The following is a 14,154-nucleotide window of genomic DNA, read 5'->3' on the forward strand; positions in this document are numbered from 1 at the left end:
TGAGTCCTTTTGTAATCTTCATAAGCCTCATGTGTTTTGATTGTTTTATACTTCAAATAGACACACCTCTTTTTTTCACATTTCTGTAATCTCTTTGTGAAACCATGGTGCTCTGTTTGTTTTCTTCTCTTGCCTTGTAATGCGTATACCTAGTGCTTCTTGAGCAGCTGCTTCTATACTTTCTCTGATTTTCTCTTAAGCCTGATCTACAATATTCTCTGCTTTAATGGGTTTTTCTCTTATTTTTCTTGTTCCTTCCTACATGCAATCTGATTTTTGCCATAAGTAAACTGTTATCACTCTTGTGTTGGCAGAGTTTGAAGTCATAACATCTGACACTGACTGAGGATGGATGTTCTTGTTTGTAAAAATCTAATGTATTGTAAATTTGGGAACTCTTGTATTCTGAAAAGTGTATTTGTACTGCTCTTTGTGGTCATAGAAGGTATTATTTATTCTTAGTTCATTGCTTGAGCATTAAGTTGATGATAATAACACTATTATCATTTAGAAAGTCTTCATTAAATTGTTGTTTAACTCCATGGATGGCACTATTTCTGATATGAGCATAAAAATCCCCCTTTGTGACTGCAATTTCTTTTGAAGGTATCAGACTGATAACTTCTTGTAACTGCTTGTGGAAAGCCTCTCTTTCTGTTCTAGATTTACAATCCTCTCGGCTGTTCTGGGAGGTAATGTTCAATTTGTGATGAGCTTGTTTCAGTTTTAGTAAAACTATTCTCTCAGAGATTTATTGGCTCTACTTAATAAGATCTTTGTATTTCTTGTGGATAATTATCGCTAGTCCTGTGTAAGCTCTTGTTTTCTATTCAACTCTCCTATAAATTAGTAGGCACTGGTCACATTCCTTTTGCCCATTGCCTTTCTGCTTTTGTCTCTTGGGGACTAAACATTGAGTTTTCATAATGTTTCAGTTCTTCTATAAGCTCTTTAATAATTTTACTTCAGTAAATTCAAGATACTGCATTTACTTAAAAATGTTTATTTTTCGCCATTCCGTATCATATCACTAGTCCATTACAATGAAGGTACAGTATACTGAAAAACAATTTTTTTTATTGTATCCCCACTGTTTACTTGGCATTCTCACTGAGATGCTGTGTTATTATCATGAATCATTGAGTATTAAAATGAACACTTCGGTTCTCATAATAATCATTTGCCTCCATGTCATTGAAGTTTCCTTTAGGGTCAACCTGTTAAGAAAAGCAGAGAATGATGAATTGCAAGAATAAATTAGTGACTGTTTACAAGTGAGGCCATTGTCTGCTTACAAGCAGGATCATGATATGAACTATTTTGTAAAACAGTGGAGAGACCAAATAAATGCTAAGTAACTTGCTTGCTGTATTTAATAAAAGATAAACCACAGTACCAAAAAAGCTGTAGTTACCTTGTACAGCTTATTTACTCATTGCCTGTACAGCTTATTTACTCATTGCCTGTACAGCTTTTACAGTTACATAAACAGTAAAACTGTGAAGCCAGAGTAAAATTGTAACTCTGTTCTTTAGCCTGTTTTAGTAATTTTGTTGCAACCCAGAATTAGGGGAAATGATTTTTTGACATTGAGTCAGTTGAAACCCTCACCACTTTAGTTGGTGAAAAGTTTTAATTTAGAAAATAATTACTATTTTTCTTTTCCTAATAGCTACTGTTTACTAACATATTGCTACTTTGCAGGTTCTCAGTCTGTATTGGTATATGCAACCATGTATGGTTCCATTGTGGGTTGGGACTTACGAGCTCCTGGAAATGCTTGGAAGCTAGATAACGATCTTAATAAAGGTACCAGTAACACAAAGATACCTAATAACTGGATTTTTTTTATAAATACTTATGTACATAAGTTAGTTTAAAACTGTGTGAAATTGGGAGTACTTCCTGTTGTGCGTTTATATTTGGCAAGGCTGGATGTATTTCTGAACTGTATATTGTCAGCATTACCAATTAAAATACTACCGTTAATAGTGAGAGGAAGGAAGCACTTTAATTACATCTGATGCTGAGTGAGGAAAATATACAGTATCCCAAGTTCTGACTATAGTTGGATAGTGGTAATAGTGAATTCTCAGTCATACCATTGGAGCAACTTAATAATTTGTAACTCCACCATTCACAAGTATGATGACAAGTGAAACCAGAAAATTACAATCACAGTTAATAAAAGTTCACGTGGTATCTTAGCTGCTCCATATGATGAGATACCCAACTTCGATATCCTCCAGGATTGTTGCTTCAGAAAGTCCTCAATCCTTGCATCGCTGTATTACTAATTTTGAAATAAAACACAGAGTCTAATACTTTGCTTGTCATATATTGTAACTGATAATCAAGTACATAGGTGGAACAAACATTGGCTGTCTGACAGCCTCTGAAAGATGTTCTCACAGACAACTTCCGAAAGACAATAATGCAGACAGGTGGACCATGTGGCTCATGCACCACTTCCTTTTATATAAAACTAAACAATTGAATGCATTATTGAATCTGAGATTTACAAAATAACAATTAAAGGTCATGAGATAATTTTGGTTACATGTATCACAAAAAGGGTCACGTGTTGCCCTTTGAGCTCTGATATATAATTAGGAAAAGTTTACATAGTTCCAAGCATAATTGCAAAGAATATGAAGTACAATAACACAAATTGTATTTTAGTTAATTACAACTCCATTAGTTTGAATAAGATATTACTAACAGTATTTCTGTTTGCTCTCAAGTATAGCTATCATTTTAGATTATCGTAATGAATAAACATTGTAGCTTTTCAGAAATAGGGGAGAGAGAAATTTTCAAGAAGATGTGGTGCAACATAACTGTACTATTCATAACACAGAATTTCAAAGTTGGGTTATTAACAAATGGCTTATTCCCTTTAGTTGCTAATATACATTGGGTAGTACATTAATGTCAAATTTAATCTGGGACAATAAACTCATTTGTACTAATTTTTTAAGGGTCAGTTTACTGCTGGAACTAGGTGGAGACATAAAAGTATAAAGCTCAGAAAGTTAAAAATTTGAGCAAAAATGACCTCTTCAGAGGATGTTGATGTGAGGAAGGAATTTCAGATTAGGAGGAGAACATAGTCAATACCCCCTGAAGAGTTTTACTAACCAAAGGTTAGTGAAATGGTACCTCGAGGTATACTGTTGAATACAGGTGTAAATATCAAAAATAGTGAGCTACAGGTGGTGTAGAGCACCAAAAACATTGAATCATGTAACAGAAAATCTGAGTAATATGTATAACACCCAAAACATATGAAATTATAAAGGCATAGCATTAATAGTGTGTAACACTTTAGAAACAAACAATTTGAAATATAAAAATTTACAGTGGTATGAGGTATGAATTACAACAAAACATCCTAAAAGCTTATATGAGATACTCCCAAGGTGTAAATCAAAACAAAGTTTTGAAATTTCATTTTCCTCTGTAAGGTATTTATTCTGGTGGGTTCTCCACCCTCTACAGTCCAATGTGGCACTTTGGGTAAAACTGTCTTTTCAGTACCTGAAACTGTATAAGTTTCCATCCTAATGGATGACATCACATAAAATAAACAAAAGTTTCTGTCATTTATGTTTGTTTATGATAGCAATTTTCTATTTAACTCATTTTTCACTTCATATTGTAGTTCCTTAAATGGGTAATTTCACCACAAAACTAGACAATATGCGACTTCAACGCCCATAACCCTCTGTGGGGTGGGTCAGTGGCAACAGGTCGAGGCGCCATCGTTGAGCGTTTATTGTCGCAGCTCGATCTCTCGCTGTTAAATGATGGTGCCTTCACACACTTCAGTGTGGCGCATGGCACCTACTCCGCCATTGACCTTTCACTCTGTAGCCATAGCCTCTTACCGTCTGTCCAATGGAGTGTGCATGACGACCTGTGTGGTAGTGACCACTTTCCGATCTTTTTGTCACTACCACAGCGCCACTCTTCTGGGCGCCCTATCAGATGGGCTATGAATAAGGCTGACTGGGACTTGTTCTCCTCCACTGCCGCTTTTGAGCCTCTCTCTACTGATGACATTGATGCGGTGGTTCAATCGGTCACCACCGGCATCGTTACTGCCGCCGAATCTGCCATTCCCCGTTCTTCTGGGTCCCCTCGGCGGAAGGCTGTGCCTTGGTGGTCGCCTGAGATCGCTGAAGCGATTAAAGATCGCCGGCGGGCGCTCCAGCGTCACAAGCGACATCCCTCCATAGACCACCTTATCGCCTTCAAACGCCTGCGTGCGCGGGCCCGCCTCCTTATCCGCCAAGGCAAGAAGGAGTGCTGGGAGCGGTATGTGTCCACCATTAGCCTCCATGTCCCTCCATCGCAGGTCTGGGCCAAGATTCGACGCGTCTACAGCTATTGGCCACCTGTCAGCGTCCCTGCGCTCTCACTGAATGGAGCAGTTTGTACTGACTCCGACGTCATTGCAAATCGCTTAGCAGAGCATTTTGCTATGAGTTCCGCTTCTGCGAATTACCCCCAGGCCTTCCGCTCCATTAAAGAGCGGATGGAACGTCGGAGCCTTTCGTTTCGCACCAACCACCTAGAATCTTACAATGCTCCATTTAGTGAGTGGGAATTTCGCAGTGCCCTAGCTACTTGCCCTGATACCGCTCCTGGGCCAGATGGCATCCACTGTCAGATGCTGAAACACCTTTCAGTGGACTGCCAGCGGCGCCTTCTCGATCTTTACGACCGTCTTTGGGTCGAGGGGGAGTTTCCGTCGCAATGGCGGGAAGGCATTGTCATCCCCGTTTTGAAACCTGGAAAGAACCCTCTGGAGGTGGACAGCTACCGTCCCATTAGCCTCACCAACGTTCTTTGCAAGTTGCTTGAACGGTTGGTGAGCCGGCGCTTGAATTGGGTACTGGAGTCTCGGGGCCTTCTGGCTCCGTCTCAGGGTGGGTTCCGTAAAGGCCGCTCCGCCACCGACAATCTGGTGAGCCTGGAGTCGGCCATCCGTGCTGCCTTTGCCCGCCGTCAGCACCTGGTCGCTGTCTTTTTCGACATGCGGAAGGCGTACGATACGACATGGCGTCATCACATCCTTTCTACACTTCATGGATGGGGTCTTCGTGGTCCTCTGCCGATTTTTATCCACAATTTTCTGTCGTGTCGCACCTTCCGCGTGCAAGTCGCGGCCTCGTATAGTTCCTCCCACGTCCAGGAGAACGGTGTGCCACAGGGTTCTGTTTTAAGTGTCTGTCTGTTTTTAATAGCCATTAACGGGCTTGCTGCGGCCGTGGGAACTTCTGTCTCCGCTTCCCTGTATGCTGACGACTTTTGCCTTTACTACAGCTCTACTGGCATTGCAGCTGTTGAACGTCAGCTACAGGGCGCTATCCGCAAGGCGCAGTCTTGGGCTGTAGCACATGGGTTTCAGTTTTCGGCAGCCAAGACCCGCGTTATGCATTTCTGCCGGCGCCGAACAGTCCATCCTGAGCCGCGGCTTTATCTTGCCGGTGAACTTCTTTCAGTGGTGGAATCACACAGGTTTTTGGGGGTGGTTTTCGATGCCTGGTTGACTTGGCTGCCTCATATCCGGCAGCTTAAACAGGCATGTTGGCGGCATCTAAACGCTCTGAGATGCTTGAGCCACACCCGCTGGGGCGCCGACCGCTCTACCCTGTTACGGCTCTACCAGGCGTTCATCCAGTCCCGCCTGGATTATGGGGGCCTGGCTTATGGCTCAGCATCCCCATCTGCGTTACGGGTGCTGGACCCAATTCTCCACAGCGGGATACGCCTTGCCACTGGTGCTTTCCGCACCAGCCCTGTGGACAGCGTACTAGTGGAGGCAGGTGTACCTCCACTGCGGTTCCGACGCCAACGTTTGCTGGCCGCTTATACTGCCCATGTTCTAAGCTCGCCCGGGCATCCTAACTATCGTCTCCTGTTCCCGCGATCGGTCGTCCATCTGCCAGAACGTCGGCCCCACTCTGGTTGTACAATAGCGGTCCGCGTCAAAGAGCTTCTCTGCGGGCTTGGGTTTTTCCCTGTTCCACCTCCTTTCCGGGCGCCTCTGCGTACACCCCCGTGGTGTGTTCCTCGCCCTTGCCTTCGGCTCGACTTGGCACAGGGCTCGAAGGACTCAGTCCCTCCAGAGGCCTTCCGCCGCCGCTTTTTTTCCATCCTGGCCACGTATCAGGGCTCTGGAATTGTTTACACCGACGGTTCGATGGTTGGTGGTCGTGTCGGGTATGCGCTAACTCTAGGGGACCATTCCGAACAACGTTCCTTGCCGGATGGCTGCAGCGTTTACACTGCTGAGCTGGTCGCCATCTTTCGTGCCCTAGAGTATATCCGCTCCTGCTCAGGTGAGTCCTTCATTATCTGTAGCGATTCCCTGAGTGGTTTACGAGCTCTCGACCAATGTTTTCCTCGTTCTTGTCTGGTGATGGCTATCCATGAGTCCCTGCATACTCTTGCGCGTTGCGGCCGCTCTGTGGTCTTTGTGTGGACCCCCGGTCATGTCGGTATCCCGGGCAATGAACATGCTGACCGCCTGGCGAAGGAGGCCACGAGACAAGCGTCTCTGGATGTTGGCCTCCCAGAGACTGATTTGCGGGCAGTCCTCTGCCGAAAAGTTTTTGCGATTTGGGACGCTGAATGGCACGATCGGATCACGCACAATAAACTCTGTGCCATTAAGGAGACGACGACTGTGTGGCGGTCATCCATGCGAGCCAACCGCAGGGACTCAGTCGTCCTTTGTCGGCTCCGCATTGGCCACTCCTGGCTGACACACAGTTATTTACTGCGCCGGGAGGACCCTCCTGTATGTCGCTGTGGGGCGGCTTTGACAGTGGCCCACATTTTGTTGGCCTGCCCCCTTTTAACTGTGGTCAGGCAGACATTTGCGCTGCCTGATACGCTCCCTGCCCTTTTATCCGATGACCCTGTTATGGCTGGCTTAGTTTTACGTTTTATTCGGGCAGGGGGTTTTTATCGTTTACTCTGAGTGTTTGTTCTGTTCTTTTGTGTTGATTCTGGCCATTGGCCTACGATTTTACGCTGAGTTTTTAATGTGTTCTCGGTGGTTGGTTTTTCCTTTTTATCTCTATGGTCGGCAAACCACCGTCACACTCTGTGTGATTTTAATTTGTCTTGTCTGAGCTCTGTACGAGTATTTCTTGTCCTGTGTCGTCTGACGTTTTTCCTGCTGTTCGTTTTTCTTCTCTTTGGGTGGTTTTAATTTTTTGGAAAGAGGGACCGATGACCGTCGCAGTCTGGTCCCTTTAATCCCCCAAACCAACCAAGCTAGACAATATATGTAATACATATATAAGTAGCAGTATCAAGATATTGACTTAGAGAAGCATAATCACCATATTATACATAACATTAATATCCTAACATTGGATAGTTTTCCGCCTCCTGTACGTACAGAATTTCAAACGCAACAGACAAGTCTAAAGTGAAAGCAAACAGTTAGATCAGCATCAACCTCACAACAGTCAAAACAGAAAATTTCTGTGAGACAAAATGCTGCTCAGCCTGAAACATACTTACCATCTTAAGTGTGGCTCTAAGCCAACAATGTATGTAAGTGTATGATCAGTAATCATGTGTAATGACTAAGTATAAAGTGTTTAGATCAGAATTACAGTCTCAATGTATGTATGATCATCTTCAGTCTGATCCCAGAATACACAGCATCACAGTGTCGTCTTGAAGTCTCTTTCAAAATATATATTTTTAGAAGAAAAGCTGTATGTCGTAGCACTAAACTTTAAATTCCAGATTTTCCATATAGTACTTAGAATCCAGTAGGTTCATATATATTATGGTACAAAAAGTGTGAGTAACATTCAGTTAGCGTATAATTAATCAGTTACGGAAGAAAAATCATCACAGAGAGTATTCGCAAAATAAATGAAACTTTAAGTACTAGCACTTTGTCTAAATGTGTCATGAAAAATCAGATAAAAATGTACAATTCAAAGGTAATCAAGTTGTAGATTTGCTTTGTGGACCATTCTTGAAATGTCACATTGAAGTCAAAGTATGACACAATAGAAACATATGCATATGGAAAAGAGGGAAATTGGTTGGGTGATCATCACATGGATGACATAGTATAAAAGATAGAAGGAAACTTCCATCATGTTAGTAATGAAGAAAAACAGAAGACAAATTCCCCATATGTTTGCCTGAATACCATCCCCCACATCAATGAAGGTGATGTAGGTGTTGCCATACAGAAACAAACAGTAGCATAAAAACAAACTAGCACAACAGGCTGTATAACATAAGATAGACATGAATATAATAGAGGGAAACATTCCACGTGGGAAAAATATATGTAAAAACAAAGATGATGTGACTTACCGAACGAAAGCACTGGAAGGTCGATAGACACACAAACAAACACAAACACACACACACAATATTCAAGCTTTCGCAACAAACTGTTGCCTCATCAGGAAAGAGGGGAAGGAGAGGGAAAGGCGAAAGGATGTGGGTTTTAAGGGAGAGGGTAAGGAGTCATTCCAATCCCGGGAGCGGAAAGACTTACCTTAGGGGGAAAAAAGGACAGGTATACACTCGCACACACACCTGTCCTTTTTTCCCCCTAAGGTAAGTCTTTCCGCTCCCGGGATTGGAATGACTCCTTACCCTCTCCCTTAAAACCCACATCCTTTCGTCTTTCCCTCTCCGTCCCCTCTTTCCTGATGAGGCAACAGTTTGTTGCGAAAGCTTGAATATTGTGTGTGTGTTTGTGTTTGTTTGTGTGTCTATCGACCTGCCAGCGCTTTTGTTTGGTAAGTCACATCATCTTTGTTTTTACATATATAAGATAGACATGCTAATACAATGTGAACATTAAACAAACTAACCCTAACATGCTGCTGAAAATTGAAAAGAAACTTAAATAGTCTGTGTGTTTACGTAAGAAGAAAACCAAAATTCTAGACATCAAAAACAGTAAGGATGTAACATCCAGTTACAGATCACTGTCACAATCATAATAAATAGCATAAGATACAAACATAAAAGTCAAAATTGAAAGACAAGATACAAGGAGTCAAATAGGACAAAAGCATGTACATATGTATACAGAACAATCAGTTCCATATATCATCATCAATTCATTTGAAGAACATCACAGCAGACATTAACTCAAAATCCCATCTCCCTAAAGTACATTTCTACTATACAGAACAGTATTGATGAACAAACACCCAAGTTCATCAACCACACACAATGTGTTTGAAATGTCAAGAGCTTCCTGCACCAGCACCAGAAACAAGGAGAAATTCAAGAAAGACATGAGAATCGTCACATACAAGAAAACAAGAACGAGCCAAGTGTATATATGTGTCCAATCCAGTAGAGTTAAACATCATATATAATTGAGCAAGTTCATAAGTAAATATTAATAAATATTAAATATAAATAAATTAAATATTAATAAAGGCTAAATATTAATAAAGAATGTCAGTAAAGGTAAATATTAATAAATATTAAATAAATAAACAGAAATTGACGCCAATGAGCTCAGACTTACTTGTAGGAATAATGCTATGTTGGAATCCTTTATGACTTTGATGATTTGTCACCTTTACCCTCTGTCATCTGTCACAAGATGCAATATAAGACTTCACTCTTCTAGAGATATTATTAAAATAAAAATTCTCCTGCAACTTTTGGGTGCACTTCATACTGTCACAATGTCCAAAACTTTCATGTACAAACTTAATAAGTAAATCAATGTGTTGTTAGGCCAGCATAATTTCACTGATCAGAATCAGGTGTGTGTCTTTCATACAGAATCGCCACGTATACCTAGTAGTATTTTGCAACTTTCCCATACCCATTTTTTCCAAGTAAGCTCTTTACTAACTGAAGGTCTTCATCCTGATTTTGATGTCTCCTCAGCTCTTCACATATCTTAACTATTTCTTTTCCACCTTTTATTCCATTGATGAACATGATTCTGAAGTTCTTATCATTCTGTATTCCAACATTTTCCTGCACATTCCCTATTGGCAATCTAGATGGTGCATCTGCAACACAGTTCTGCTCACCCTTAATATATAAAATAGTATAACCAAACTGTTGCAAGAATAAGGCACAATGTGTTATTCTGTTATGATAAAGTTTAAATTCTTGCAAATTTGGTAAAACTGCATGATCAGTAAAAACAATGACCTTGTGTCCAGTTAAATAACTTCTAAACTCTTTTGAATCCCCACACAATGGCAAGTAGTTCTTTTTCTGTTGCAGTATATCTTCTCTCTTCTTTTAATAAACTACGGCTTGCAAAGCTGATTGCGCACTGCTCGACCTGTCCATCTACCTCCTTTTGCTGGAATAAATAAGCATCTAAACCATAGAAACTACCAACAGTCATAAGGCAAAATGGTAAAGTAAGATCAGGGCTATGTAGAATTTCATTGTTGCAAAGTTGTTTCTTAATCTCATCAAAAGCTAGCCAGCAGTCAGCTGACCATTCCCATATCGTGTTTTTCTTGAAAAGTAATGTGAACTAGGTGCATTTAAAGTAGTTCTAATGTATTTGTGAAGAAATTGCATAGACCAAAAAATGACCTCCATTCCTTCTTATTACTAGGTTTAGGAAATTTAGCAGTAGTCATAATATCACCTGGGTCGGGTAATATTCCTTCTTCACATTTAGTGTGTCGTAAAAAGTTCAAAGTTCTTACACCAAACTTAACACTTATCTAACTTACGTGTCATACCTCCCTGCTTTAACTTATTAGCTGCCTCTTTGATTGTGTTGATATGCTCATCCTAGGTGTTGCTTATTATGAGTATGTCAACAACATAAATTACCAGTTTTGAATGCATTTCACTTCTCAGCATGAGATCTAAGGCTTTAATAATCTCTGCTGCAGATACATTCAGACCAAAAGATACTACACAATACTGATAGCTATTACCAGAGAATAAGAAAGCAATATATTTCATAAATTCTGATTCTAGTGTTATATGGTGGAAACCTGAGGTCAAATCCAAGCTTTAAACACTTGACACCAGAAAATTTATTACATAATTCTGCCATTGACTCAGGGTGATCAATTTCTCTTTCCAAAAATATATTTAGGTGACAGGAATCAAGCACGAGCCTGACCCCACCATCCTTCTTAGAACAATCAAAGGGTTGTTGTAGTGGCTAGTACTCCTTTCAGTAAACCTCTACTTTTGCATCTCTCTCTCTCTTCACAATTTATTTTTTTTATGGATAGGAACTGACTACGGTTTTATAAAGAAAGGCTGGTGCTATTTAAGCCTTAACTTGCATGCATAGTTCTTAACTCTACTTGGTTTCTCATTAAATATATCTTTATAGAGTCTCAATACTTCTTCCAGTTCTGACTTTTCATCTCCAGTAAGATTTTCTGCTTTTTTACCTTTTCAGTAACAAGTTGATCAAAATCCCTATCAGTTGTATCATTACTTGACAAATAATTATCATCATCATTATCAGCATCATCATCATCATCATCATCATCATCATCTATATAGCCTTTTTCTACCTCAATGTCAAAACCATATATTCTGTTAGCAGTTGTGTCTCCAGTTCTTAAGTGTAACATGGTATAACCAGAAAAATGTGTATTTTTATTCGAAAAATTTACTCTGAACTTTACCCAGTCAAATGTTACATTGTTTTTCAGTATCTAGTTCCATGCTTAGCAATATTTCCTCATTCAGATCACTGACCACCAAGCATCCATGCTCAAAAACTGCATTGTCAACATGAAATGTTATTAAAACTTGTTTGTTTACAAGTTTACTAAACTTAACCTGTAGCACCTTTAATCCTAACTCCCATTAAAGGAAATTCATTGTACTCAGAATTCTGTTTAACTCTATCCCTGATCTTTTAAGAAATAATAGAAATTGCACTACCTGTGTAAATCAAACAATAACCATGCCAACTGCCAAACGTGATTTTGATGTATGGACTACCACACAAATCGTGCTGTTTGTTAATATTATTTTTTCCAAGCAAATCATCCTCGGTATTCTCAAAATATAAATCTTTCTGCAAATGGTTCTTATAATCACTAGATAGTTGTATAGGGCAAAGTGTTGTGGTACCTGTTTGCTTATGCCATGAATAACTTCTAATGCTTGATTGGATTTACAAGTTGGACTTGAATAGATGTGCATTAGTGTTGCAAATAAAATCTGACTGTGAATGATCAATAAACTGACTACCTGAACTGAAATCTGACTCATCCTTACCAACATCTCTGAAATGTTCAGTAATCCTCTTATTCACTTCAAAATGCTGTGTCTTGATGTCCTGGCATTCGCACAAAATATCACTGATGTTCATTGGAATAAGTTGACCTCCTGAACTTCATCACTCGTTTGGTTATGATAAATTACTTCAACGTAAACCATACCGTCCACCTCTTGTAAATTAAGTGTATCAGCTTCTGCTTCAACTACTAAATCATTAGTGCTGACACCACTCACCTGGGTCTCACACACTTCCACCACTACTGACTCAGGATAGGCCTTCCCCACCCCATCACAGTTAGCTACAAAAGTCTCCTGCTCAGGGTGCATTAAAATACCAATACCAAAGTAATTATTGTCAACATCTACCTGTTCCACAGGACATTCAGAGTTAAATAATTTTACTAAAACACCACCTTCATATTCATAAGAAGTTACAGTACATTTCTTACCACCATACATCTGTTAAATTGCAACATCCCAAAACTTACTTTCAGAATTAGTTGCATTAACAGGATAATCACATACACTCTCATAATCACACTCCTCTTGATCTGAATTTTTTATTGCCTGGTCATGAAAATTATTTACCTCCTCCACACGACAGACACCAAGTGAAGATATTAACGGTTTTCGTGATTCCAGTTGCTGTGCTTTCTGTTATGACTATTAACCATTATCATTCCTGTTGTTGTTGTGGTCTTCAGTCCTGAGACTGGTTTGATGCAGCTCTCCATGCTACCCTATCCTGTGCAAGCTTCTTCATCTCCCAGTACTTACTGCAACCTACATCCTTCTGAATCTGCTTAGTGTATTCATCTCTTGGTCTCCCTCTACGATTTTTACCCTCCACGCTGCCCTCCAATAGTAAATTGGTGATCCCTTGATGCCTCAGAACATGTCCTACCAACCGATCCCTTCTTCTAACCAAGGTGTGCCACAAATTTCTCTTCTCCCCAGTCCTATTCAATACCTCCTCATTAGTTATGTGATCTACCCACCTAATCTTCAGCATTCTTCTGTAGCACCACATTTCGAAAGCTTCTATTCTCTTCTTGTCCAAACTATTTATTGTCCATGTTTCACTTCCATACATGGCTACACTCCATACAAATACTTTCAGAAACGACTTCCTGACACTTAAATCTATACTCCAAGTTATTATAAGTATTATGGTTCCTTTTGTTACCTTCTATTTTTCTGGTTGTGTTGAGATAACCCCCATTGCAGTTGTTGTTTCTGTTGTTATGTGAGTTATTAACCCTGTCTGCTTCCTCCAAAAGCTTTGTCAAGTTTATGAACATGTTTAAAAAATTCTCAAATGAATTATTGGGACCACAGACAAGGCCCCAATGACCTCTCACTGGTAGAAGAATAAGATCATCAAAAGGTTTGCCCAGGTGGGCAAGCTTACATAACTGTTTCTCACAGAATTCTTACATCGAGAGATTACCTGGTCTGTACCTACTACCGTTCAAAAATTCTGTTTTGATGCCATCTGTTTACTTTCGGACCAGAATTTATTCAAGAACATCTTTTCAAATTCATTAAATGTTATGTCTGGCTTTACATTTTGATTAGCCCGTGACAGTGCTTCACCATCAAGGAAATGCTTGGCTAGTTTAATTTTTTCAGAATCAGGCAAGTTTGGAGGAAAAATATCTTTATATTGCCATTAAGTAATCCACTGGATGTATTTTAAAATGCCCAGAAGTATATAAGAGATAAATTGTTACAAAACGGTGCAAAATTTCTGCCGATTTGCAGATATGACATATTTGTTTCAATACCACATCATTGAATGTTTACCTGTTGTAAATTTTCAGATGGAGTCTCATTTTTATTATTAACACACAGTATGGCTATGAATTTGATCATTATTTAGTTGTAGTTTCTGTTCGA

The 14,154-nt window shown here is 40.0% G+C and overlaps 1 protein-coding gene across 2 annotated transcripts in view; it reads left to right on the plus strand.

Annotated features, from left to right (window-relative positions):
• LOC126251958 (phosphoinositide 3-kinase regulatory subunit 4) overlaps positions 1–14,154 on the plus strand; it is a 209,624-nt gene that overhangs the window by 173,714 nt on the left and 21,756 nt on the right. For both annotated transcript variants that reach the window (XM_049952721.1, XM_049952722.1), the window contains exon 24: positions 1,705–1,809. In XM_049952721.1, the coding sequence (XP_049808678.1) occupies positions 1,705–1,809 (105 nt within the window). The remainder of the gene's footprint in view (positions 1–1,704; positions 1,810–14,154) is intronic.

This window comes from Schistocerca nitens, chromosome 4 (assembly GCF_023898315.1).
Source record: "Schistocerca nitens isolate TAMUIC-IGC-003100 chromosome 4, iqSchNite1.1, whole genome shotgun sequence".
In the NCBI taxonomy this organism is placed as follows: Eukaryota; Metazoa; Arthropoda; class Insecta; order Orthoptera; family Acrididae; genus Schistocerca; species Schistocerca nitens.